This window comes from Mixophyes fleayi, chromosome 1 (assembly GCF_038048845.1).
Source record: "Mixophyes fleayi isolate aMixFle1 chromosome 1, aMixFle1.hap1, whole genome shotgun sequence".
Lineage (NCBI taxonomy): Eukaryota > Metazoa > Chordata > Amphibia > Anura > Limnodynastidae > Mixophyes > Mixophyes fleayi.
Genome location: NC_134402.1, coordinates 348,438,252 through 348,464,778, shown reverse-complemented (window position 1 = coordinate 348,464,778; position 26,527 = coordinate 348,438,252). Strand labels below are relative to the sequence as shown.

The window sequence follows — 26,527 nt, the reverse complement described above, 5'->3', positions numbered from 1 at the left end:
ACAATACAATGGTTTATTCCTGAAGCTCCAGACAGGAAAGCAGTTACATGGCTACAGGCTCCTCTCTCTGTCACTGAAAGTCCTTGGCGGGCTAAGTACTTTCATGAATGTTTTTGCATGTATATCAATGGGTATGTATATATGTCTATGTGTGTATATCATCATCACCATTTATTTATATAGCTCCACTGATTCCGCAGCGCTGTACAGAGCACTCATTCACATCAGTCCCTGCCCCATTGGAGCTTACAGTTTAAATTCCCTAACATACACACAGACAGAGAGAAAGAGAGACTAAGGTCTATTTTGATAGCAGCCAATTAATTTACTAGTATGTTTTTGGAGTGTGGGAGGAAACTGGAACACCCGGAGGAAACCCACGCAAACACGGGGAGAACATATAAACTTCACACAGATAAGGCCATGGTCGGGAATTGAACTCATGACCCCAGCACTGTGAGGCAGAAGTGCTAACCACTTAGCCACCGTGTGTGTGTGTGTGTGTGTGTGTGTGTGTGTGTGTGTGTATTTATATGTATGTATGTGTGTGTGTGTATGTATATATATATATATATATATATATATATATATATATATATATATATATATATATATATATATATATATATATAGAATATACAGTTCATTATTAAGATATTCAGTACCTATTCGTGTACATGTGTATAAGTACATGAGATGCTCTGTTCATTAACTGACAAATGGTATTCCACAGTTAATATACATTTTGCTGTGTGTGTGTGTGTGTGTGTGTGTGTGTGTGTGTATTTATATGTATGTATGTGTGTGTGTGTATGTATATATATATATATATATATATGTATATATATATATATATATATATATATATATATATATATAGAATATACAGTTCATTATTAAGATATTCAGTACCTATTCGTGTACATGTGTATAAGTACATGAGATGCTCTGTTCATTAACTGACAAATGGTATTCCACAGTTAATATACATTTTGCTGTGTACAGCACTGTTTCCTAACTCTAGTCCTCAGGGACCTTAAACAGTGCATGTTTTCCATATCTCTTTGCTAGAGCACAGGTGTATTTATTACTAACTGACACATTTTGAAAGATCCACAGGTGGTACTAATTATTTCACTTGTGACATGGAAAATCTGCACTGTTAGGGGTCTCTGAGGACTGGAGTTGGGAAACATTGGCGTACAGTATCTTGTCTAGAGTTAGATATGAAGTATACTCTGAAACAGATATCATATATTATATGCATTCAAATTAAGATACTGTCTGTGCTGAAAGCAGATAAACAACAGGTATCTTCTATATTTTCTCATTCGGCACCTGTTCTGACTGTGTTGCTTTCCTTGGATATGAAAAACACGAGGAAGTGGTTTGCTGCTGCAGTTACCTGGTCACAAACAATGGCTGCAAAAGAAGCACACGTGTAAAAGGATTTACTGATTATACTTTATATAATAGTCTGTCTTGTGGACTGAAAGACCCGGGGCTGACCGTGCAGACTGTGGGGCTTACCCATGTTAAGACATCAGATATCAGTGTGTGCAACCAAGTGTACAGTCATTAGCGACACGTGTTCAGCTACTTGCCAGGTCGATGAAGATGTAAACTAGTGCTGAAGCCTTTTTCCACTACTGTACTCCCTTCTAAGTGGGGCAAGTACCAGCCCCAAAGTAGATACGGGCCTGGGCTGGCTTGGTCACATAGCATCAGAGGTCCTCCCAGGAGAACCCAATCGCTCAGTGGTTAGTGGAGATCTTTAACCATTTCATCTGGTTCTTGGTCTCCCCCACATAGGCGCTATGAACGTAAGTGTCAGGGTTTCACTCTAGTCTGCCCTCGTAGCCTGTCCACACTAGGACTCTTCTAAATCAGAAGAGGTATGGAGGATTCTGCCTCACCCCTCAGGTGGGTTGAAAGGAAACCTCCAGGCATAAAGACATTGTAGATCTGGTGGTGGCATGTCACCTAGCCTTGGACCCTATCTAATTAGAGACAGGGCGGTGAGCAAACCTGATGGTAAAAAGAAGGCTCATAGAACTTAACCTTATCCTCTGCCGCTATGAAGTTTTGTACTGCGGCCAAGTTTTGTTTTATACCAGGCCAAGAGACTTGGCATGGATCTTGTTTAGTCCAGTTCCACACTGTTACACGGGATCCCACAAACAGATTAGCAAGGTGTATTTTGCTGAGGAGTTATATCATCCTCCTTCGGCTTCCCTAACCATATGTATCTCTTTCTTGATCTTTGGGTTAAGATCTACTGTGGCCTCCGTTCTTTTCAGTGAATATCTAATTGACCCTTTTTTGGGATCTGTCTAGAAACAGAACTTGTATGACGGAGAGATGTGTGCCAGCAGTGGATCACACTCCTATATCTCAATGGCTGCCTGAGATGGGACAATCTCACAACAGACAAGGCCTTGGCCCTGAGCACATGGAACTTGGTGACACTGAGACCTATGGGTCTGGAGAGTAGTGTTCTTTTTAATCCAGAGGGGATCGGTATCCGACTTCAGGTACCTGATCAGAGAGAGTGCTCTAAAGATATAAGTTGGCCCATAGGGTCATGTTACTGCCCCAGCAGGGGGCTCAGTCACTTCCTTAAGGGTTCCAGCCCTCCTCCAGTCTGACAATATCACGGTTGTGATTTCTGTCAATTGACTGGGTGGAACCAGGAATGCCTGAAGGCATTAAATTACAGCCTTGGCTCATTGGGTAGACTTCTGTCGCAGCAGTCCCGGCGAGAAATCAATCTCTCCACGCAATGATTCAGACGCTGTGCCAGCAGTGGATTACTTGATATACATCTCGCCGTCATGACCAGGACTCCTATTGTTGACGTAGCTGTCAGGATCATGCAGGGGATGTTCCAAATGGGACACCTGTTCCTCCCACTGTGCAGGGTCCCCTAGTCTCCGGGAGGTCTATGAAGGAGGCTCTTTTTAGAATTCTGCTAACTTCAAACTGGGCACCAGGTCTGGGTGCAGTATTATCTTTGCTGGGTCCAGGAAGAAGGGGATCCTCTGCTTCCCACAGACCTAACCTCCTCCCTCCCCCTTCTCTTGTTCAAGACCGTTATGGTCGGCTTCTGATGGTTTAGGGGATTTTCATCCACAATAGTGGCCAGCAAACCTGTGGCTACCATAGTATCACAGGGTGCTCAGTACTTCGTTGTGGGGTGTGAGCATCACAACGTCTTTTTTCCTGTGTCTCGTTTTCCGCAGTTTACTGCAGGGAGATTCTCTGGCTCAATTCCTGGCGGTTCTGGAGTCGGCTTTCCCTCACGGACTTGCACTGTTTATTGTTGAGACCTGGAAATGTGCAACAGGTGCACACCCTTCCCAAATTAGAACTGCACACAAGTCCAAGGTTCCTTCCCCGGAACCAAGAGGTGGCCTACGACATTAGTTATTTATTCCTTACCACCTTCATCGAAACCTCGTGTTCAGTTGAAGTGTGGTAGCCACGTGGTAGTGGAGTTCCTTTCCCAAGGACCTTGGTGCAGCGTATAAGGCTTGAGGCCCCATGTGGCTATACCATATTCTCCATTTTATGCGATGTAAGGGCTGTTTCGTACAGTTTCTTCACTCAAAATCAAATAAAGGGTACAATAATTGGGCTGCATCTTTTTTTAGAGTGCCCGTTGAGTCTGTTATTTTCTTATTCAGTCCCTTCTCTGGGCCTACGATGCTTTTTAGGGTTCAAATTGAATCTGGAGCTTCTGGTGCCGGTCCTTCGGGAGCTTGCTGTCTCTTTCCACCTTATCTCAGGAGGTTTTCTTTAACAGTATGATTCATGTCTCCTTCTCATGTGGTGTGGCTCTCCAAGATTAGGAGGACTGGTTTTTGCTCGTGTGGTTTCATATGGAGGTTGGGAAAGTCTGCTAAGCAGACCATCGCTAGGATCATTCTGTCCTCTGTCCGACAGGTCTCTCTATCGAGTCGGCCTTGTGTCATAATGTCTTGGCGCCAATTCCATTAATTCGTGGTGGCAATCTGGGCTCCACTTAATGGTGTTTTAGCGGATCAACTTGGCCGAGGAGTTATATAGTCCTTTGGCTGCCATTTCACATGCGTAACCTAGTTACTGTTCGCCCTACGGCCGCTGGTTTTTGGCCGCAGTGTTGCGTGCCGGGCTTAAAAGAGCTGCCCTCCCTTCAAGGGACTGCTTTAGGTAGCAGTGTCCCCCAGATAGGATGAAAAAGAAAAGAGAATTTTTATACTTGCGATAAATCTGTTTCTCTAATTCCATCTGAAGGACACTGCGTTCTCTCCCTTCTGTTATTTGGTCTTCGTCTTCTGTGGGGGTTTCCCCTTCCTTGGGCTTTTGTATTACACTGAGGCTAGAGGGGGTTGCAGAGGGGAGGAGTCTGTCATAAAATATTAAATTAACTTGTTAAGTGCCAACTCCAAGCTCCCCACATACAACCCTATGGTAGCATTGTCATCCAGATGGAATCAGAGAAACGGATTTATCGCAAGTATAAAAATCTTCTTTTCCTGTCTGTATCTTATCCATCAACATCAAATGTCCTTAATTTGCTGTTTGTAAGATTTGTTATAGTTACACTTAACTGCTGTAGAGTTTTTTGTGTTTTTTTTAAATAAATTTTATTGACTTTTTTCAGAATAAAGTGGTACAACAGATGATGCAATAATACAACTCATAACAGAGAACATATAGAGTTTGTAATACAGATAGGGCACGGACACCGGAACCAATAGAGAGGGAATGGTCGTCATGAGCAATAAATTATGAGCGAAAGTGATTGTTAATGAGGTAGCATAAGTTCCATGAAGGGAAGATGGGAAGAGGCTGAGGAAGAGGAAAGAGCAGAAGATGAAAACAGAGAGGGGGAGGGGGGGATAAGGAGGGTGTGTTAGTAAGGGGAAAAACAGAGAAGAAGGGAGGGAGGACAGATCGAGGTGAGACTCAGATCAAGAGATGAATAAAATCTCTATATTTTCATTTATTGAGAAATAGAGTGTGAAGCGTTGAAGTAATCTAGCCAACTGTGCCATGTGGAGAAAAATTTATTAGGACGATCACTAGTCATGTGTTAACTGCTGTAGAGTTTATGGCACCTTATAAATAAACAATGATGATTTTCTTTTGATGCAGAAAATATATGAAAGGTATCCCCTTGTTTAAAGAAATTAAATTATACTATTGCTTTTGTCTTTGTAACTAACTTGTGTGTAGAAGTATCTATCGGGAAAATTCAGGAAGAGAGTATTTTTTGTGATGTTGCACATATTTACCTAATCCCAAAATTACAAACACATTTAATCTAATATAATACTAAATGATAGGCCTGTTTTAATAAGAATACATGAGATTTTGTCAGGAAAGCCAATGCACAGTAACTGTTTTGGACATTAAGGTGCAAACTGCATTGTGTAATGATGGGTTTACATTTAACTTCTTGGCACATAGTAACATTTTGATTCCAATAGACACTGTGATAATATACTTTTAATACAGGTTTTCTCAAATCTACTACTAAGCCCTAGCAGTGCATGTTTTCCATATCTCCTTGCTGCTGCACAGCATTACTGATTGACACATTTTAAAAATCCACAGTCCACAACATTAACACCACTGACGTGAAGTGAATAACATTGACTATCTCACTACAATGACACCTGACAATGGGTGAGATGTATTAGGCAGCGAGCGACCAGTCAGTTCTTAAAGTTGATGTGTTGGAATCAGGAAAAGTTAGCAAGCGCAAGTATCTGAGCAACTTTGAGAAGGGCCTAATTGTGATAGACGACTGGGTCAAAACATTTCCAAAATGAAAGGTCTTGTGGAGTGTTCCCAGTATGAAGTGGTTAGAACCTTCCAAAAGTGGTCCATCGAAGGACAACCGGCTACAAGGTCATGGGCGCCTTACTCTCATTGATGCGCATGGGGATTGAAGGTTAGACTGTCTGGTCCAATCCCACAGATGAGCTACTGTACCACAAAATGCTGAAAAAGTTAATTCTGAATATGATAGATGATTTCAGAACACAAAGTGCATCTCAGCTTGCTGCGTAAACGCTGATTGGTCAGAGTGCCTATGATGACCCCTGTCCACCACTGAAAGCGCCTGCAATGGGCACGTGAGTGGACCATGGAGAAATGTAAGAAGATGGTCTGGTCTGATAAATCATGTTTTCTTTTGATTCATGTGGATGGCTCTTTTTCATGTGGGGAAAAAGAGCCACTAGGATGCACTGTGGGGAAAAAGGCAAGTCTGCAGAGGCAGTGTGATGCTCTGGGCAGTGTTCTGCTGTAAAACCTTGGGATGTTACTTTGACACATACCACCTACCTAAACATTGTTGCAGACCAAGTTCTCCCATTTATGGCAACAGTGTTTCCTGGTCAGTGACCTCTTTCAGCAGAATAAAGCACCCTGCCACACTGCATAATGATTTGATAAATATGCCAAAGTTCAAGGTGTCGACTTGGCCTCCAAATTCCCCAGATCTCAGTCCAATCGAGCATCTGTGGAGTTTGCTGGAAAAATATGTTTGAGCCATGGAGCCCACACCTCGTTACTTACAGGACTCAAAGGATCTTCTGCAAATGTCTTGGTGCCAGATACCACAGGACACCTTCAGAGCACTTGTTGAGTCCATGCATCAAAGGGTCAGAGCTGCTATGGTGGCGCGAGGGGACCTACACAATGTTAAGCAGGTGATTTTAATGTTGTGGCTGAGCATTGTAGTAGTATTATTATTATTATTATTATTATTATTATCGTTTATGAGGCGCCACAAAGTGTCTGCAGCACTGTACATAGAGCATGGGTAAAACAGAACAAAACAAAAACAGGACACAGCCTACAGGCTATGACAAACAAAGTGCAGTAAACCATCAACCCAGTAGAGCATAGGACAAAACAGGACAAGGCTTACAGGGAAGTAGAAATAAAGTGCAGTAAGTAATAAATCCACTAGTACTAAGGAGGCTTAAGTAGAAGGCAGGATACTAAGAAACTAGAGCGTGGAGGCGGGAGAGAACTAAAGCAGGGAAGAGAGGAATATAGTAAGCTTTACCTTTGCCCTAGAGTGAGGGCGCAGCTAACAGGATAAAGCTAGTGAGCTGAGAAGATGAGATCAAGGGTTGGGGCCTAGAGATGAGGATATCGAGTAGGGTAGCCAAGGGGAAATGAACAAAAGGAGGAGGACACCAGGATAAGAGGGCAGACAAACAAGAGACACAAAGCAGGAAGGAGGGGTGGAGGACTGGGGGATAAAAAATGAGCAGGTGGTTAGATGATCAGAGGGGGAAAGAGAAGGAGGGAGAAGAGTATTAATATTGGTGAAGTGGGATCATGATGGGGAGGGGATAGGATAGACAGAGGAATGGTCAGCTTCCCTTAAGAGATGGGTTTTAATGGAGCATTTGAAGATGTGCAGGCTATGAGATAGCAGGCTAGATAGATTGTTTTCTCTTCCTGGCCACGGCGCACACTTTGGGAGCCACTCCTCTACAGAATTAATGGGCACAAATTCTCACAGAAACACTCCAACATCTTGTGGAAAGCCTTCCAAGAAAAGTAGAAGCTGTTATCACTGCAAAACGGGGACCAGCTCCATATTAAAGTATATGTATTTGAATAAAATGTCATTAACAGCCCCTGTTGGTGTAATGGTTAAGTGTCCAAATACTTTTGCCCATATAGTGTATGTCTCAGCACTGGGGCCCTTCTTGTCCTCCTATCATATCACCCATATTCATTGAGTTAGCAACATGTGGTGCGTGTTATTTTTATTATTGTTGATGTTTATTTATAAGGGAGCCACATGAGGTCCGTAGAGCTGTACAGATGGCAGACATGTATTGCTCAAGGTATAACCGTAAAATACAGTAAACAAATAACACTACAACTCTTAACACAGCTACTGATGCACAAAGGGTATTTCTTAGCAAACACTGAAACCTATGCCCATGCCAATGAACACACACATGATTAGAATATGCTCATTTACTAATTAGTCATTGGAGAAACTATCTGAGACTATCCAATAAATACTGACCTATCACACACTCACTTTGTCTTTGAAAAAGTTTGAACGAAACGCGTCTACAGTGAGAATAACCGCTGGTTATTGGTCTCTCTGGCTTGATGTCATACTGTCAAGTGGAATTCTTTACTGCATTATTCTTTATTATTATGCTTTTCACTACGGTGGCGGTGTTGTATACTCGTCCAAACCTCAATCTACATAAGACCTGCCCAGATGTAATGCCTGTGGATATATGCTGAATCTAACTGATGGTGGATATTGATCAGGCTTAATTGGTCTGCAGACACAGCCCTTCATCAACAGCTTTTTTCCGTGCTATTGGTGTTTTATCAGCATAATTATAATGTGATTGTGTTTAGTTCTATTGGCTATCATTGGAGGTAGGACATAAACTGCTATACAAAGTTTTTCCATATCAGCGGATCCATTTTTAAGCCTATAGACTGTCTTATTACTTAAACTACTAAAACACATATGAGACTGGTCTCGTTATACTTAAAATTATACCAATTGTTTTTACTTTGATCTATATATGTTATCAGTATTCTGACAATAAATTTATTTGTTTTATTTCAACCATTCCTAGTCATACAAGTGATGTCTGCCATAGGAAAGATAATTTTATGAGCCACTATATTTACTCTCTGGCTTTTTAATTAATTAAGCGCTGTTGTTTGTTTATATTTGAATCTATAGTGGGTTTGGCATCAACCTTTAATCTGATACAGCTGCTGATTAATAGATACCTTATCTTAGATGGTTATTTTCAGCGCAGGAAACACTTTTTGTTTCCCGAATTCCAAACTGTTTTATTTGCTTTCTGGGCTCAGGTGAAATGCTTATTATCAAAGCCTGTGCCAAAGACTGGTCTAAATGACATACCAAAGAAGAGATTTTGTAAAATAATGGTAATAGTTCTGAAATATTTTTACTGGAACAGACTACTGCATTCTTCATGTAAGCTGCACTCATCCATAGCATTATACATGACTGCATTTTTGACAGGCTGATACTCAACCCTCTATTTGCTGGGTTGAAGTTTTAGTAAAATATTGGTGTGTTTAAAAAGTTATTCACATAAAACATGATCACCAATGTCGAGTTTAACAAAAATATTGGTCTTTCTAAAGAAGTGTTTTTTCAGATTTTGAGAATTCAACTCTGCTACAGAAGCTGGTATTATCATTTTTTTTTGTTTATTTAGTGGTTTGTACTGTTGATAGAAGAGCTACATTTCCATTTCTCTGTTTTGTCATTTAATGGTTTTATTCCTTCTAGATGGTTTTCTCGATGTATTATGCAGGATCAAAAGCAAGAAGTTGTTGATGGACTCAAAGTCTGTATGCAAGGTATAAAATCAATGTAGCTTACTTTTGTATATGTTAATGGTGTTCTCGCCAGCATTTTTTCCCCAGGTGCTGCACTCAGCTGTTTTTACTTGCCAACCGGCGCTTAGAGACCTATTATAAGAGAATAAGCTATTGTTTCTCATATTAGAACAGGCACTATGTGAGCACTACAGCCAGCAGTGTGTGTTAGATTATTGACCATCAGTCATGGCAGATGTGGGCAATAACCTCCAACATTTTTCAGTATTATTGTAAAGTTTTACATCGTTTCCACCCGGCAACTTCTTAATGCCACTCGGCTGGCAAAATTTTCTGGGAAGAACACTGAGTGGTGGTAGTTTTATATACCGACATATAAAATATCTCAAGTGGTTGTTTTTTTCCAGAAGCCCTGCAGATTCTACTGAATGGTCCTCCTGTGATATTGTTTTTGTTATGTGTATAATGATTAGCATATTTTTACAGATAGAAATGTCCAATTATTCTCAAGAGTTTTTGACACACCTGTGTTAATTTGCACCTCAGTAAAAGCTATTGAAAGGAAACAGAGCACACAACATTGGCAAGTTAAATAGCAAAGGTTTAACTTAGCTTCAACTATAAAATCAGCATATATGAATAGTAGCCAGAAGTATCAAAGATAAGAGATTCCCATTTGAGAAATAAAGCAAGTATAGGTTAAATGCCTAGGAGTAGAACGGGAACATAAACTTATTGAATCAGACCACATTAAAGACTATGTGCTGTGGTGGAACGCATAGACGTACGTGCGCACCAATACCAACAGCCGAAACCGGAAGTTCGGCTTTTGGAACGCACAGAGAGTTCCCAAGTTAATACCACGTGTAGGAAGCGTACTCTGCACGGCTACCAAGTAAGACGTACTGAAAAGGGCAAAAACTCCAGGAAGGAACACTTCATTACAGAAAGCAACATCTTTTATACCACAGAGGAACGCTAATCAACTAAAGATTAACGTGAGTGCTCACGCAACTGACAATATGATCTAATATGTGTGCACACTAATATTTAAAGATTTTCAGATTGTATCACTGACGAATGTACAATGAACTGCAAATTGCATAATGTATGCCATTGTTTTTAGACACAGGTTGTGGAATACCACCTGTTTTTATTCTAATAAGGACAGTTTATAATGGCTGTGACTTTATTATTTAATAAATATAGTGTTACAGTACAATATCCACCCAATTGATTCCGATGTAGAAGGTGGCGCCAGGGGTATTGGAATAGCTTGTATGATTTATGTTGATTAGCAGTCCGGATACTGTTGTATCCCAAGACTATGCTATAAAGTTTTGGTATACTTTTTTATACTGATAGCTGTAAGACGGTTAAAGGCAGCTGCTTACTACACCACTAGGGAAGTGCTGTTTTTTATCTTTGGCATCTAAATAATTGTCCAGCTCAAACACAGCAGCATGTTCACTAGATGTACAAGTGTGCATACTTGCGACCGATAATAGCTTAGAGAAAGAGTAGAGATGTCGTTCACAGTATTAGTTGTAGCGAGCCGAGGTTTGCATCGGGCCGCTTTCTCGTGCATCCCGGCTGTCGTACCAACAGCCGGGACGTTTTTCCTCAGTATCTCTGTTCCGGCCATCAGCTAGGCAACGACCGGGGCACCTTTAGGATCAGCGCCGCGTCCCATCTTCTGTGGCATCCGGGCGCATGCACACTATTTAAGATCGGTTTTGAACTGGCGGAGATGGGGTGTTTTCCTATTCTCTTAATGGGTTGCATGTTGCGCCTTCTACTTCTAGTTTATCAGTGAATCCCATTTCTACCTGCACTTTGCCCAATGTACAAGAAATGGTTCAAACACAAAATAAATTTTCCATAATTATTTAAATCCATAAATTATTCTGAACCAAGTTGTATTTAGAAGCAATACAGTGAACAGTTAAATAAATGAGGTGGTTCTAAAGTGGTAGGAGTTTGGACCTATAAGTGCACTTAGAGGTTACAGAAGCTTCTCCTGAGTTTGGAGAATAGGCAAATCTCTAGTACACTTTATAAATGAGGTCCAGGAAGTCTGCCAATTTGGTCACTTCAAGAATGCCCTTTACATACATTCCTTTTTTATAGTGCATATCACACACCATGTAATAATCACCATATGGAGGTTCTGTCATATGACCTGACACTATATTACTAACATAGATATATTATATAATATGTTTTATTATTCCAACTTTACAGCACCAATCCTCCAGTTACCAATTGATAACCTTATATAGGTTAAAAAGATCCATAGCTTTTGTGTTCCAAAGCACCTTCTTAAGCTGGGTACACACTACACAGTTTTCATCCAATAATCGGCTAAATCAGCCGACATACGACCGCTCGTTCAAAAGTCGGGTCAGTGTGTGCAGTGACACGATGGTCGAAAGTCTGCCCAAATGGACGATTGTCGCCTCATTTGGTTGGTCGTACCGTTTAATATTTTCGTTCTAATCTCGTTTCCGTTGTGTAGTGTGTATAAACTTCTGACCAATCCACAACAGTGAGTACGAAATTACAGTCATTGCTCACAACAACATGGCTGTAAAAAGTCGCTAAAGGGACGTACACTCTTCCCTTTATCGTCCTAAACAAGGCTAGTGTGTATGCAGTCCATGGACCGAGCAATCAGAACATCGATCGCATGTAAAATCGCTCGGCATAAAAAGTTGGTTGAAATTTCTGTAGTGTGTACCCAGCTTTAGGGTATTCCACGTAATAAAAAATAAGGTACAGTCGTGTCAATATTGTATCATTTACACACTTCACCTATATAATTTCTTATTCATGAGCATATTCGTAACAAAGGTATAGTAAGGTATAAGATAAAAATAAGAAATTTAACCACATAAAATAATGAAGTGCCCACCCTAGAAAATGAGCTAGCTTTGATCTATAAGGAAATGTCTACTTAATCTTGAAGTGAACTTGTATAGAGGCACTCAAGGCTAACAGGTTTGATGGCTCTAATTAGCAAAGTACAAAACTTATGATCCGATTGTTTTAGGGAAAAGAGGACCAGATTTGGGATATTTTATCTATAATGCTTTTTTAACAATCTAATACATATATTTAAAAGTTGTCATATTTTTTGTCCATAATACTGTAAGGTTGTCCAGACTTGTAAACTATTGTATTCTTTATAGCTGCTTTAAATTCCTGGTATGCTTACAACAAAGCTCTTCCATCACGTATCATGATCTATAGAGATGGAGTTGGAGATGGTCAACTCAAAACAATTGTCGACTATGAAATTTCCCAGTTGCTACACTGCATAAAATCTACAGGAAAAGACTACAGGTATACTTTAAACTTTCTATTTACTAGAGATGCACTAATTCCACATTTAAGAATTCTTCAAAACATTATACATAACTGCAGGGCCACCTTAACTACGTTATGGGCTCCCGGGCAATGCAGTGTACCGGGCCCCTAAAAAAAAAAAAAAAATTATATATATATATATATATATATATATATATATATATATATATAAAAAAACCAGAAAGAAAGTTCTCAGCGCTTATCCTTTAAACTGCATATCTGTGTGTGTCTAGCAAAATAAAAACATGAGGTATTAGTTCATATTTTTATCAAAAGACTTAAGCCTGCATCCCACGTCAAGGGTACCTCATTATATGCAGGTCCTACACTGACCTATATGCTTTAAACACTATTAAAATGCAGTTAAAATTAGATGCACTCACCTCCCAGGTATAGGGGTTTACATCTAGCAAAGGCAGGCTTGTGAGCCACACCCAAATGTGCCTTAAATAGGCTTGATGGACAGCTGCTATGACAAAAAGGCAATATTTTAAACAAAACCAGAGAAAAATAAGCCTGCGCTCGGTATATCCCACATTATATATGGTACCAGCTGCTTGGCAACAAGCCCACGCTCGGTATATCCCATACTGTATGTGGTACCAGCTGCGTGGCAATATAAATGCCCATATATATATATATATATATATATATATATATATATATATATATATAAATAGTGTGTGTGTAAAAAAAACAAAACGTGATTTATATATATATATATATATATATATATATATATATATATATATATATAATTACTTTTTTTTACATATATATATATATATATATATATATATATATATATAGGGACCCCCTTAACTTACCTTAAGTCCAATCCTCTTTTTTTTTCTGCGCTGCTGAGTCTCTTCTGCCCTCTTCCGTGCTGTGGTTGCAGTGAATGCTGGGCGTGACATCACGCCCAGCATTCACTGCGATCACAGCACGGAAGAGGGGACCAGGGAGGCAGCCGGATCACCGCTGATGTGACCGCAAGGTGAGTATTTTAAATTATTTTTTTTATTATTTTTTTAAAGATTCGGACGGGCCCCACTTGCCTGCAGGGCCCCCGGGCACCTGCCCATCGTGCCCAATGGAAGAGACGGCCCTGCATAACTGTCTAACAGACCTGAAATTTGAGTTAATACAATTACAAATATAGGTACATCCTGCTTGATTTATGTTTTCAGAATGGAGACAGATGTATTATGGTTTCAGAATGGAGACATATGTGGTGGGTTGTTACTAGAGATGTTGGTTTTGGATCTGTATTAACTTCGTGTTTTGGTTTTGGCATTGTTCTTGGCCTCCCACCCATCCTTATGTTAGATATTAAAATGGACATGTAGAGTTTAACAACCTAAGCACTCCAGCGACAAGAAGTGCCACTTTTGTGTCTAAAGTGCTTGGTTTCTTTGGGCCTCCACAAAACAAGCTACCAATAGCTTAGCTCAAGGAGAAGAGGGGTGGGGTCCACGGTCCCTTACTATATGATATGTAACAGAGATGGCTGCCTGGGGGAAACAAAAAGGTCAAAAGGAATTTCCAACCTTTAGATAAATGGGAATACGTAAAAGAGATAGTCCCCAAGGCGCAATGGTAATCAGTAAACACTATTTATGCAATACAAATAACATATATCTAAACATTTGCAATTTTATTGCTGGTATAAATATATATGTGATATTTATAAATAAAGTTTGCAGCCTGTAGCGGAATTTATTACACCTTCTTACCAGAGGCAAATCATATCACATGTCATGCATATAGCACAGTAATCAATAAATACCATAATAGGTCTCAATATCAGTCGTTGGGTCAGTACCAAGATCAGTGTGTGTAGTGAGGTAAAAATCCTCTAATTAAGGATTGTGAAGATAGAAATTTCAGTATAATTTTGGTGATGCAGTAAACATCAACAGATCACTCCAAATTTTGCCAGGTGGTAGGTAGCCTGGTCTTCAATATTCTAGTCTCTGGATAGACCAACCAATAGATGTATATTCTGCAGTAACAAAAGGTGAGAATGTTATATATTTATACCAGTAATAAAATTGCAAATCTTTGGTATATGTTATCTGTATGGCATAAATACTGATTACCATTGCACCAAGGGGACTATCTCTTTTACGTATTGCCAATTGCTTAGCTGCCTTAAGTCCAACAGGGCTGTGAATGAACTCTACAGTGGCAAGATGTTATCATCATCATCACCCTTATCAGTGTGTACATCATCCTCACACAATATTAAATCATCCCTGCTGGAATGCACCTTTACTGAAGTCTCTGTACTTTGAGGTAAAGACCTTCCTCGTGGAATTTGTAGTTCATTTTTTTGATCATCTTTTCCTAGTTTTTAGGAAGTTGTCTCCTTCGCCGATCACTAACAAGGTTCCCAGCTGTGCTGAAAACTCTTTTCGTGTTGGCAGCAATACCTAAGATGCCCACTCTGGAGGGTGGGCAGCTTAGATATTGCAAAGCGAGTTTGTACATGGGTCTCCAAATTTCTTTTTTTCCCTCCCAGTATGTAAAGGGACTGAATGACGTGTCTATTTCTATGCTGTCGTTAAAATAATCCTTGACAAAGCGCGTTCTGCATGTGAGCCCGAAACCGAATTCATCACGCCCAGGTAATCATTAAACCATGTCTGCTCATGCTGCATCTTTAATATCCTTCTCCTCTGTGGATACCTCCCTCTTATCTCTGAAGAGCTGCCAAACTTATGTAGACACAGGATTGGATATTGCAACTGGAGTGGCATTATATCTTTTTCAGACAGATTGTGACATTGATCATATGGGCAGCATGGAATCCGTCATGTTGGAATATGCTGCATTGAACAGAGATTTAAACCAATATGCAGTTGAGACCGTACTTGAGTTAAAACGTGACCCATTGGATGAGATCCCGGATTCAGAGAGCTTGTACAGGAGAGATACACTGTGCTTCAGAAGAATAATACAGAGGAGGCCCTGAGGCAGGATGATAAATATGTCCAGTTTAAAGAACAGCTAAGAGACCTGAGAAAAAAAAATGGGTGTGTCACTGGCCCCTGCAGGCGAAGCTTTGGAAGATGAAGACGAGCAGATCGTCATCACCCAAAGCATTGCGAATTTCACTTGTCCTATAACACAGTTGGAGATGGTGAACTCAAAAGTGTGTGGTCACATGTACGAGAGAGAAGCAATTGAAAGGATGATTGAAAACAAACTTCAGAAAGGTAAATCCGCTAGGTGTCCAAAAATTGGCTGTGATCACTTTACCATGAGTATATCAGATCTTGTTCCCTAGAGTGCACTAAAAAGAGCCATTGACATTCACAGCAAAAAGCAAGGTCATCACTGAGCTTCGAATCCACCCAAATCCCCAAAAAATGTAAATATAGCTAGGTACCTTTGACATAAACTGCAGATTACAGACACTTTGTGCAATACTGGGGAAACAGCAGCAAATTGGATGGTTTGAGTAATAGATATACACGTCTATTTAGACATACATGCTTTCAGTACTTCTGCAAGTAATGCTGTTCTTTGTTAATAAAACTGTTGTCTTTATACCGTTAAAAAATAAAAAAAAAATAAAAAAAAATCCTCCACCATTCTTTGGATGTTGATAATAGGATCAGGTGGAGTTACGGCAGCGGTGTCTTGAATTTTGGTCAATTCTTTTAGAGTAGACCAGAACAGATGTCAAAATGTTTTGCTGAGTCATCTTCAACATCAGTGGGTCTCTTGGTAAAGTTAAGTTTTTCAAAGCACACAACAGTTTATATCACATCTAGGCAACATTGGCACACAGCGGTAGCTGACAGGAAAAGTGGTGCAAGATGGAATTGTCCTTAGGACCTCCCACCCACCCTTATAATGGATCTTAAAAATGACATGCACACTTTAACAAACCAAGCACTTCAGCGACAAGGAGTGCCACTTTTGTGGCTGAAGTGCTTGGTTTATATGGGCCCCCACAAAACAAGTTAAGAGTGGGCTTAAGGCAGGTAAGTTAACAGTTCTGTCAATGAACTCTAAGGCTGCAGTGAGCTGCCTGGTTGCTCTGTCGATTAGTAATGGCACAAACACACGGCAGTTCATAACACATTTATGAAACTTTGCAACACAGCAGTGGCAGAAAAGAAAAGTTGTAAAAGATGGAATTGTCCTTCGGAAGCAGCAGAGTGGACGAAGTTATAAAGTCGACAATATAATGACGTCAACAGTATTATTAGGACATCAATTGCAATGTAGACAGTATTAGGTTGACAATTGAAATGTCTCTATCCCTAGACTGTCCCTATCCCTAGACCTGTCCTTATACCTATCCCCTACACATGTCCTTAACCATATCCCTAGCCCTATAATAATACATTTCACATTTGAATAGTCTACCTAATCATACTGTCCACCATGTGAATTGGCCACCTAATAATACTGTTGAAAACTGAATTGTCGACTGGCACAAAATATGATAGACCAAAGCCAAAATGTCAAATGGTGCAAGATGGAATTGTCCTTGGGAGATATGTTAAAAAGGTTTAACAAACTCCTACAGAAACAGGCCTGGTAACAGGTACAGTTTAACAAACTAATGAACTCTAAGGGGCATTTTCAATTCCGATCCGCGGGATCGCGCCGGAATGGCCGCGAACCTAATCCGCGGTACCGCAATAACGTGGCTTTTCGTTCGCAGCCCTACGGGCTGCATACGAAAATCTGCGTTATTGCGGTACCGTATTACCGGCAGTACTGCGCGCGTTACATCGGATCGGAATTGAATATGCCCCTAAGACTGATTTCTTTTTACTGATCCTCAGAAACTTGTAAAGGGTGGAATTCCACCTTGCTACCACTTGTTGCTACAGTTGGTGGCAGGGCAAATTAAATTGTTCTAGTAGCTGCTGCAATCTCCTACATGCTGTCACAGAATGCCAGAAATGTCCCAAAATTTTACGGGCCCCATACAGCATCTCCTGCTTGTCCCTGTTATTTTTCAAAAAGCTCTGCACCACCAAGTTGATTGTGTGAGTAAAACAGGGAGTGTGTTGGAATTCACCCAGCTGTAATGCTTTAACAATATTTGGAGGCGTTATCAGAAATGACATATCCTAAGGAGAGTTCAAGTGGGATAAGCCATGTATCAATGACATCCCTCAGTTTTTGTAACAGACTGTCAGTTGTATGCCTCTTAATGAACCCGGTGATACACAGAGTAGCCTGCCTGTGAAAAATCTGACATAGTTGGGTACATGCTGCTGCTATTCCTGCTTGAGAGAGCGAATAACCAACCTAGTGGGCTGCCACAGTCATATAATCTTTTTGCCCACTTCCGCTTGTCCACATATCTCTAGTTAAGTGTACAGTTTGTAGAATGGCATTTTGTAGACCAATAATTATAGTTTTATGAGCCTTCTTGTTGAGGTGAGGAATAGCTTTTCTAGTAAAATGGTGTCGTGATGGTATTTGGTAACGGGGACACAAGACCTCAGTTAACTGTCTTACACCAGCTGCATTAATAGTGGATATTGGACGCAGATCTAATACTAGCATAGTCGCCATGGCGTCTGTGATCCGCTTTGCGACTGAGTGACAGCTTTCATACTTGCTTCCTCTTGCAAAGGATTGTTTAACAGTCAATTGTTGTAAACTACTAGTAGTCTTCTATATGGTCTGCTTCTGGGATGAAGATCGTCCAGCAGCAACATGGGAAATAATGCTAAAGAATTCTTCAGTGGAATCCTGGATAGTGAAGGAGTCATCTAGCCTTAACAACTTGAATGCGGGAATAACTCCGATCACTAGTGAGGATATTGATGAGGATGGTGTTGTGGGTGTAGATTGCAGGATCTAGGTGAGAAAAGGGTGCTAGCTGATGCTGGACTGCTTGATTTAATTTTTAGCATAAGTTTTTGATTTTCTGAAAAGCTTCCCATGAACTTTCTTCAAATGGCGTAACATGGATGAGGTTCCTGTTACGAGCCGCGGCGGTGCCCAGCCGCCGCGACTCACTCACCTGCGTCCCGGCCGTCGCTATGGCGACCGGGACGTCACTTCCGGCCTTGACCCAGCCGCTGCCGGGGCAACGAGAAGACGCTTCAGCGCTGCGTCCCGGCAATGAGAGGAAGCCGGGCGCAGCGCTCACCATATTCTCTAGCCTGTGGGATAATTAATGCAACCTATTAATTATGCTGGGGGCTGTGTCTAATTCAGAGCTAGGCTCTGATTGGTGGCCACTGGTATTTAAGGCAATGAGGTCTGCTGCCTCATTGCCGGTTATAGCTTCTGTGCTCCAGTCTGCTGTCCTGCTTGTTCCAGTTCCTGTTTCCTGTATCTACGTTTTGATTTCCCGTGTATGACCCTTGGCTTCGTATTTGACTTCGCTTGTGTTTCCTGTGACCCTGTTCCTTGGCTCGTTTACCCATTCTGCTACTTTGCCTGTGACCTCTGACCTCAGCTTGTTCATTGTTATTGTTACCTGCTGCCGACCTTTGACCTCTGCGTGGACCTGACTCTTCTTGCCTGGGTTCTCCCCAGCCGGTACACACTTCACGACCCTCTGTCAGTCTGCAGCCCAGTCTGTCCCCACCATCAGGGGCTCCAGTGAACACCTGACTGGCAGAGTAGACTCCGGGTTGTGTTGTGCCGGCTGGAGGGGTTCCTAACATTATAACCGGCCCACTCACGGAGACGAGGTTAGAATGGATGCAAGTGGATCCACACCGTCTCCGTCACAAACCCTAGCAGGCCACGTTGAGTCCTTGTATCAGATGATGCAGGGATTGGCTGAGCGTATGTCTGTTCAAGAAGAAGCCACAAAAGCTTCACAACCTGGTCCCATCTGTGAACCCAAAATGAAATTACCAGATGGGTTCTCCGGAAATAGAACCCTGTTTCGGAACTTCAGGGAGAGCTGCAAGCTCTATTTTCGGATGAGACCCCGCTCCTCCGGTTCAGAGCAGCAAAGAGTTGGGATTATTATTTCCCTTCTACAGGGTGACCCCCAGTCCTGGGCGTTTTCTTTGCCGCAGACCAGTCGGGTCATGCAGTCCGTAGACTCCTTCTTCGAGGCATTGGGTCTACTGTATGATGACCCGGATCGAGTGGCCTCCGCGGAAGCTCATCTACGGTCCTTGAAACAAGGCCGACGGTCGGCAGAAGAATACTGCGCTGAATTCCGTAGATGGTCACCTGATAGTGGATAGAACGACCCTGCCTTACGAAGTCAGTTCCGTCTCGGCCTATCTGAACAGATTAAAGATTCTTTGGTGCAATACCCGTCTCCTAGCTCTCTGGAGGATCTGATGCACCTCTCCATTAAAATTGACAGGAGATATAAGGAGCGGAAAACTGAAAAGGAAACATCATCACCTCCATCCGCCTTCGTTCCTGTTTCCCAGGATGGTGAGGAGCCTATGCAATTAGGAGCATATCGTCTCTCTTCTGAGGAGAGAGACAGGAGACGTTCGCAAGGTCTATGTCTCTACTGTGGCATAAAAGGCCATTTCTCCCGTTCTTGCCCAAATAAGTCGGGGAAAAGACCATGCCTAGGGAATGAGGGGAAAGTTCACCTAGGTCTGCAAATTATCTCCCCGAAAAATGCTGTATTAATCCTTGCACAGCTCACCTTCCGGGCTCGCTCTGTGGACCTGTCGGCCTTCATTGATAGCGGAGCTGCAGGCAACTTCCTTGATATTGAGTTTGCCCGCTCTGCCGGAATTCCGATGGTAAAACTCAACTCTGCCATTATTGTCTGTGGCTTAGACGGAGGTCCGTTGCCTGGTGGCAAGATTTCCTGGGAGACCCCGCCACTACAGTTGAAGATCGGAGCTCTCCATTCTGAGTCAATCACCTTCTTCCTGATCGATTGTTCGTCGGTTCCTATGATCTTGGGCCACCCATGGCTTTCCTGTCATAACCCTGTCATAGACTGGGTAAAAGGAGAGATTGTCAAGTGGAGTACTTATTGTACACAGTCTTGTTTGTCACTGTCTCTGCGTATGATTCAGCCTATTCCGGAGCGGCTTCCCTCACAGTATCATGAATTCTGGGACGTGTTCTCCAAGAAGGCTGCTGATACCTTACTGCCACATCGTGACTTTGACTGTGCCATCGAACTTATTCCTGGTTCCAAGTTACCTAAGGGGCGTTTGTATTCCCTTTCTGCTCCAGAAACAAAATCCATGCAGGAATATATCGACGAAAACCTGGAGAAAGGCTTCATCAGGCCATCTAAATCTCCCGTAGGAGCAGGATGCTTCTTTGTATCAAAAAAGGACGGAGGGTTAAGACCTTGTATTGACTACCGGGGATTGAATCATATCACATTTAAGAACACCTATCCCCTTCCGCTCATCTCAGTATTGTTTGATCAGCTAAGAGGAGCTACTGTCTTCACTAAAATCGACCTTCGTGGAGCGTATAATCTCATCCGTATCAAAGAAGGAGATGAGTGGAATACGGCTTTCAATACGCACTCTGGCCACTACGAGTATCTGGTCATGCCGTTTGGCCTCAGCAATGCGCCTGCAGTGTTCCAGGACTTGATCAACGAGGTCCTCCGAGACTTCCTGGGTGGTTTTGTGGTCATCTATTTAGATGATATCCTCATCTATTCCAAATCTTTACTCGCACATCAGACTCGCGTCAAACAAGTCTTACAAAAATTGCGAGAAAACCATCTCTACGTCAAGCTGGAAAAGTGTGAGTTTGAGGTGCAGAAGGTATCCTTTTTAGGTTACGTAATCTCTTCTGAGGGATTTTCTATGGATTCAACAAAGTTCCAGGCTATTGTGGATTGGGTACAACCCAACAATCTAAAGGCGGTACAGAGGTTTCTGGGCTTCTCCAATTATTATCGAAGGTTCATTCACAACTTCGCTGACATTGTGGCTCCCATTGTCGCTTTGACCCGTAAAGGAATGGACCCAACTAATTGGTCGTCTCAAGCAGTAGCCTCATTCAAAAGTCTGAAAAAGGCCTTTATCTCAGCTGAGGTCCTTAAACATCCAGATCCAGCTAAAGCATTTGTTCTAGAGGTCGGGGCCGGCGCCATTCTATCACAGAAGGATCCTCATACTAATCGTCTACACCCATGTGCCTATTTCTCCCGTCAGTTCTCTTCAGCAGAAGCCAACTACGACGTTGGTAATAGAGAACTATTGGCAATCAAGTGGGCCTTCGAGGAGTGGCGGCATTGATTGGAGGGTGCTTCACATCAGATCTCTGTCATTACAGACCACAAGAACTTGCAATATATACAGTCAGCCAAGCGTTTAAACCCTAGACAGGCCTGCTGGGCATTATTTTTTACCCGGTTCAATTTCCTGATCACCTACAGACCAGGTTCCAAGAATGTCCGGGCAGATGCCCTGTCCAGGAGTTTCATGGCACACCATGTTCCAGTTACTAACCCAGAGTCGATTATTCCTCCTTTCATAATCCATGCTGGGTTAACCCAAGATCTGAGTGTCACACTGCAGAGATTCCAGAAATTAGTCCCAGATGCTACTCCGGAGCAACGACTTTTTGTTCCAGTCCACTTAAGAAAGGCGGTTCTTGCGGAAGCACATTGCAGTAGGCCTGCTGGGCACCCTGGAATTTACAATACGCTAGAAATCCTTTCCCGCACGGTCTGGTGGCCATCCATGTCTGCCGACGTCAAGAGGCATGTCCTCTCATGTGAGATTTGTGCTAGAAACAAAGTCCCTAGGATCCGTCCAGTAGGCCAATTAGTTCCTTTGGGCCCTCCTGCGAAACCATGGACTCATCTGTCTATGGACTTTGTAGTGCATTTACCACCTTCTGCAGGACACAACACGATTTGGGTCGTGGTAGACCGGTTCAGCAAAATGTCACACTTCCTTCCGTTAACCAAACTGCCTTCTGCTCGGGATTTGGCTCTCTTATTCATTCAACATATTTTCAGGCTCCATGGACTCCCTACTGACATCGTCTCTGATCGGGGTTCTCAGTTTATAGCACAATTCTGGAGATCCTTCTGTACCCTTCTCGGAATCAAGGTCAGTTTATCATCCACCTACCACCCTCAGTCAAATGGGCAAACTGAAAGGGTTAACCAGTCCCTAGAAAAGTTTCTGCGATGCTACACATCGGAGTTCCACGATAATTGGTCTTCCTTGTTAACCTGGGCGGAATTTGCCTGTAATAATTCCTGTCACTCAGCTACTAAAATCTCTCCGTTCTTCTGCAATTATGGTTTTCACCCCAGATCTAACTCCCTGTATTCACTCCAGTCCGTTGGTATCCAGGAGATCCGCTCCACTGCAAGAGATCTCAGAGTTATCTGGAAGAAAGTTCACTCATCATTGAGACAAGCCTCACTTGTGGCAAAAAAAAATTCGGACCGACATCGTACCACCTGCTCCCTCAAGGTTGGCCAGAAGGTGTGGCTGTCTACAAAAAATATCAGGCTCAGACAGCCTTGCAAGAAGTTGGGCCCTAAGTTCATCGGGCCGTTTCCTATCATCAAACAGGTGAACCCCGTCGCATTTAGGTTAAAAATTCCGGCCTCGTTGAGAACTCCCAACACATTTCATTGTTCATTGTTGAAGCCGGTATTGTATCCTAGCTAACCCTCAACTGTGCCTGGGGGAAGTTCGAGTAAGCCACTAAGATATGTGGTTCAAAGGATTTTAGATTCCAAAAAAGTGCAAGGACAGGTGCACTTCCTGGTGCAGTGGACGAACCGCGGGTTAGAAGAGCGATCTTGGGTTCCGCGGAGACAACTCCATGCCCCTAAACAATTGAAGGAATTCTTCAGGAGGTTCCCAAGAAAACCTGGATGTCGGGGTCCCTCGACCCCTCCTCAAGGGGGGGTACTGTTACGGGCCGCGGCGGTGCCCAGCCGCCGCGACTCACTCACCTGCGTCCCGGCCGTCGCTATGGCGACCGGGACGTCACTTCCGGCCTTGACCCGGCCGCTGCCGGGGCAACGAGAAGACGCTTCAGCGCTGCGTCCCGGCAATGAGAGGAAGCCGGGCGCAGCGCTCACCATATTCTCTAGCCTGTGGGCTAATTAATGCAACCTATTAATTATGCTGGGGGCTGTGTCTAATTCAGAGCTAGGCTCTGATTGGTGGCCACTGGTATTTAAGGCAATGAGGTCTGCTGCCTCATTGCCGGTTATAGCTTCTGTGCTCCAGTCTGCTGACCTGCTTGTTCCAATTCCTGTTTCCTGTATCTACGTTTTGATTTCCCGTGTATGACCCTTGGCTTCGTATTTGACTTCGCTTGTGTTTCCTGTGACCCTGATCCTTGGCTCGTTTACCCGTTCTGCTACTTTGCCTGTGACCTCTGACCTCAGCTTGTTCATTGTTACTGTTACCTGCTGCCGACCTTTGACCTCTGCGTGGACCTGACTCTTCTTGCCTGGGTTCTCCCCAGCCGGTACACACTTCACGACCCTCTGTCAGTCTGCAGCCCAGTCTGTCTCCACCATCAGGGGCTCCAGTGAACACCTGACTGGCAGAGTAGACTCCGGGTAGTGTTGTGTCGGCTGGAGGGGTTCCTAACAGTTCCTAGATGGTTAATGTCCCTTCCTCTACTGACTGGCTTTACAAACGCTACAAATGGCTAGACAACTGTTGTTGGGATTTGGGTAAAAATTATTTCACACATAAGAGGTGGATTTTTTGGTTTTATGCCCAGGCATGACAATGATCGCCTTATCACTGTCAAGAACTGCTTCCACTGGTGCAGGACTTACACAAACATCATCATCGTGATCCACATTTTCATTAGCGCCGTCGTCAGCTGCACAAATATCCCTTTCATCCTCTTGCAATTCCAAAGTGGCATCCTCAATTTGTGTATCATCGGCTACACTTGCTCTGCTCATCCACAAATCTGCAGAAATGCTGAAAGGAGGCTTCTGTATGAGTATAGTATCAGAAAGGTCAGGCTTACACATAGCACTCATGGATAGACTCTCTTCAGGGATTTGTGCCATTTCTGAATCTGAATCTGAGCACAGTTTCTTCTAATGCCTCACTGTTTTCTTCCAGCTCGGCTTTTACACTTAAAAGTATTTGGGCACCATTTTTTGAGTCCGAATTAAAAGGTCTTGCATCGTCATAACTGACCTAACAAGAAACGACAGTTGCAGAACTAGCACTCTTAAAGAAAAGCGAAGGCCTGCTTCTTTCCTTGCCACTGAGTGTGTAGAATGGCACGTTGGCAATTTTTTTTTCTGCAGTTATCTTTGCCTGGATTAGAGGTGTTTTTTTTTCTTTACTAATGTAAAAGTTGGTTTTTTTTACATTTTCATTTCCCTGACCTAAAAACAATATGCGCTTTAACATAGGCTTTAGCACATGACGTAGAGGAATTACTATCATCGTGTCTTGTACCAGCAGCTGCTTGGTGCTCCTGGTCTTCTGTGGACTGATGGGAATCCATATCGATGGCACAGTGCAATGTGACTGGAGACTTTGAAGAACACTGCCAGCCCTAATTTTTCTGTTTCAGCACTGACAATTAGCAATGGCACGTAGACTGGTAAGAACACTGCCACCTCTCCTGTTTCTGTGTGAGCTATGGCACAGTACAATGTCACTGGAGACTTTAAGAACACTGTCAGCCCTCCTCTTTCTCTTCCATTAATGACGCTGCTTAACTGCACTAGAGACTGCCAAGAACCCTGCTACCTGTGTCTTTGTGAAATTTCTTCGGATTTCCGTGGAGGGTGGTACTTAGAGATAGAAAAACTCAAGAGATCTGACGAGGTAACAATGACGTTTTGTCTCGTTTTCCATTTCGAGTGCACTTGAAAGTAACAAGCCGGCTCGGCTCAGTACTCCGATCTGAAATGATCGGGTGGGCTCGGTTTCTGGAAATCCAAGCCCAAGCATCTCTTTGTTACACCCATAAAATGTGAAAATGAACAAAACTGAAAGTACACTAATCTTAAGTTTTAAAAATCGATCATTCTTATAAAAAGAGAGAGTCAAAATTGTGGAAAACATGTATTAACTAAAATTAATTACTCCTGTATAAACCTGAATGACTTAGAGCTGTAATATAATAATAATAATATGTAGAGCCTCACATGTAATAGTATAACAGATTTATTATTAGGAACAGTAATTAAGTCACAATTTAGCTGAGGTTGTAATCACCTAACTTATTTCTCCACTAACAGCAGTTACAGGCATTGATTTAATTTCTGGAAATGTATATTTAAATCCCTGTCGGCAAATCATTGACAGTAGTTCATTATTCACCAGCTCATTTTCCATACAAAGTCCATTTATTTCTTAAATTGCAACAATTTTTCAAATCAATCACTTTTATTTTATTTACATGATTGTATCAACTAAAATATACTTGGGCTCATCTCATTCATTAATGCATAATTATCTACAGACGCCATAAGAATTGTGTTTCAAAGAATCAGTTAAATAATCAAAATTATATATAAATATATAATCTATTTCTCTTTCATCCAGTCTGGGGGACACTGCTTACCATGGGGTTGTGGAGAGGAGCACGGGAGTTGGCACCTAGCTAGTTAATCTTTAGCACTGCTGACAGACCCCTCCCCTCTACAACCCCCCCGCCTCTTCCTCCTCAGTTTTTTTTAGGTGCCCGTAGAGTTGGGCAGTGTTTTAGCTACTGCATGTAATTTTTAATTCAATTTTATTTATTTTCAATTTATTACTCTTTAGGATCTTTTTTTCTAGGTGGCAGACCTGGGAGTGTGTTCTATTATAGAGAACACACTCCCAGCATAGCAGCGCAGGCACTACTCTGTCAGATGAGAGACTCTCACTGACAGAGA

General features: G+C 42.3%; 1 protein-coding gene across 1 annotated transcript in view; it reads left to right on the top strand.

Annotated features, from left to right (window-relative positions):
• Positions 1 to 26,527, top strand: part of PIWIL1 (piwi like RNA-mediated gene silencing 1) — a 240,637-nt gene that overhangs the window by 191,479 nt on the left and 22,631 nt on the right. The window contains exons 17-18 of the mRNA XM_075176746.1: positions 9,320 to 9,390; positions 12,561 to 12,714. Of these exons, the coding sequence (XP_075032847.1) occupies positions 9,320 to 9,390; positions 12,561 to 12,714 (225 nt within the window). The remainder of the gene's footprint in view (positions 1 to 9,319; positions 9,391 to 12,560; positions 12,715 to 26,527) is intronic.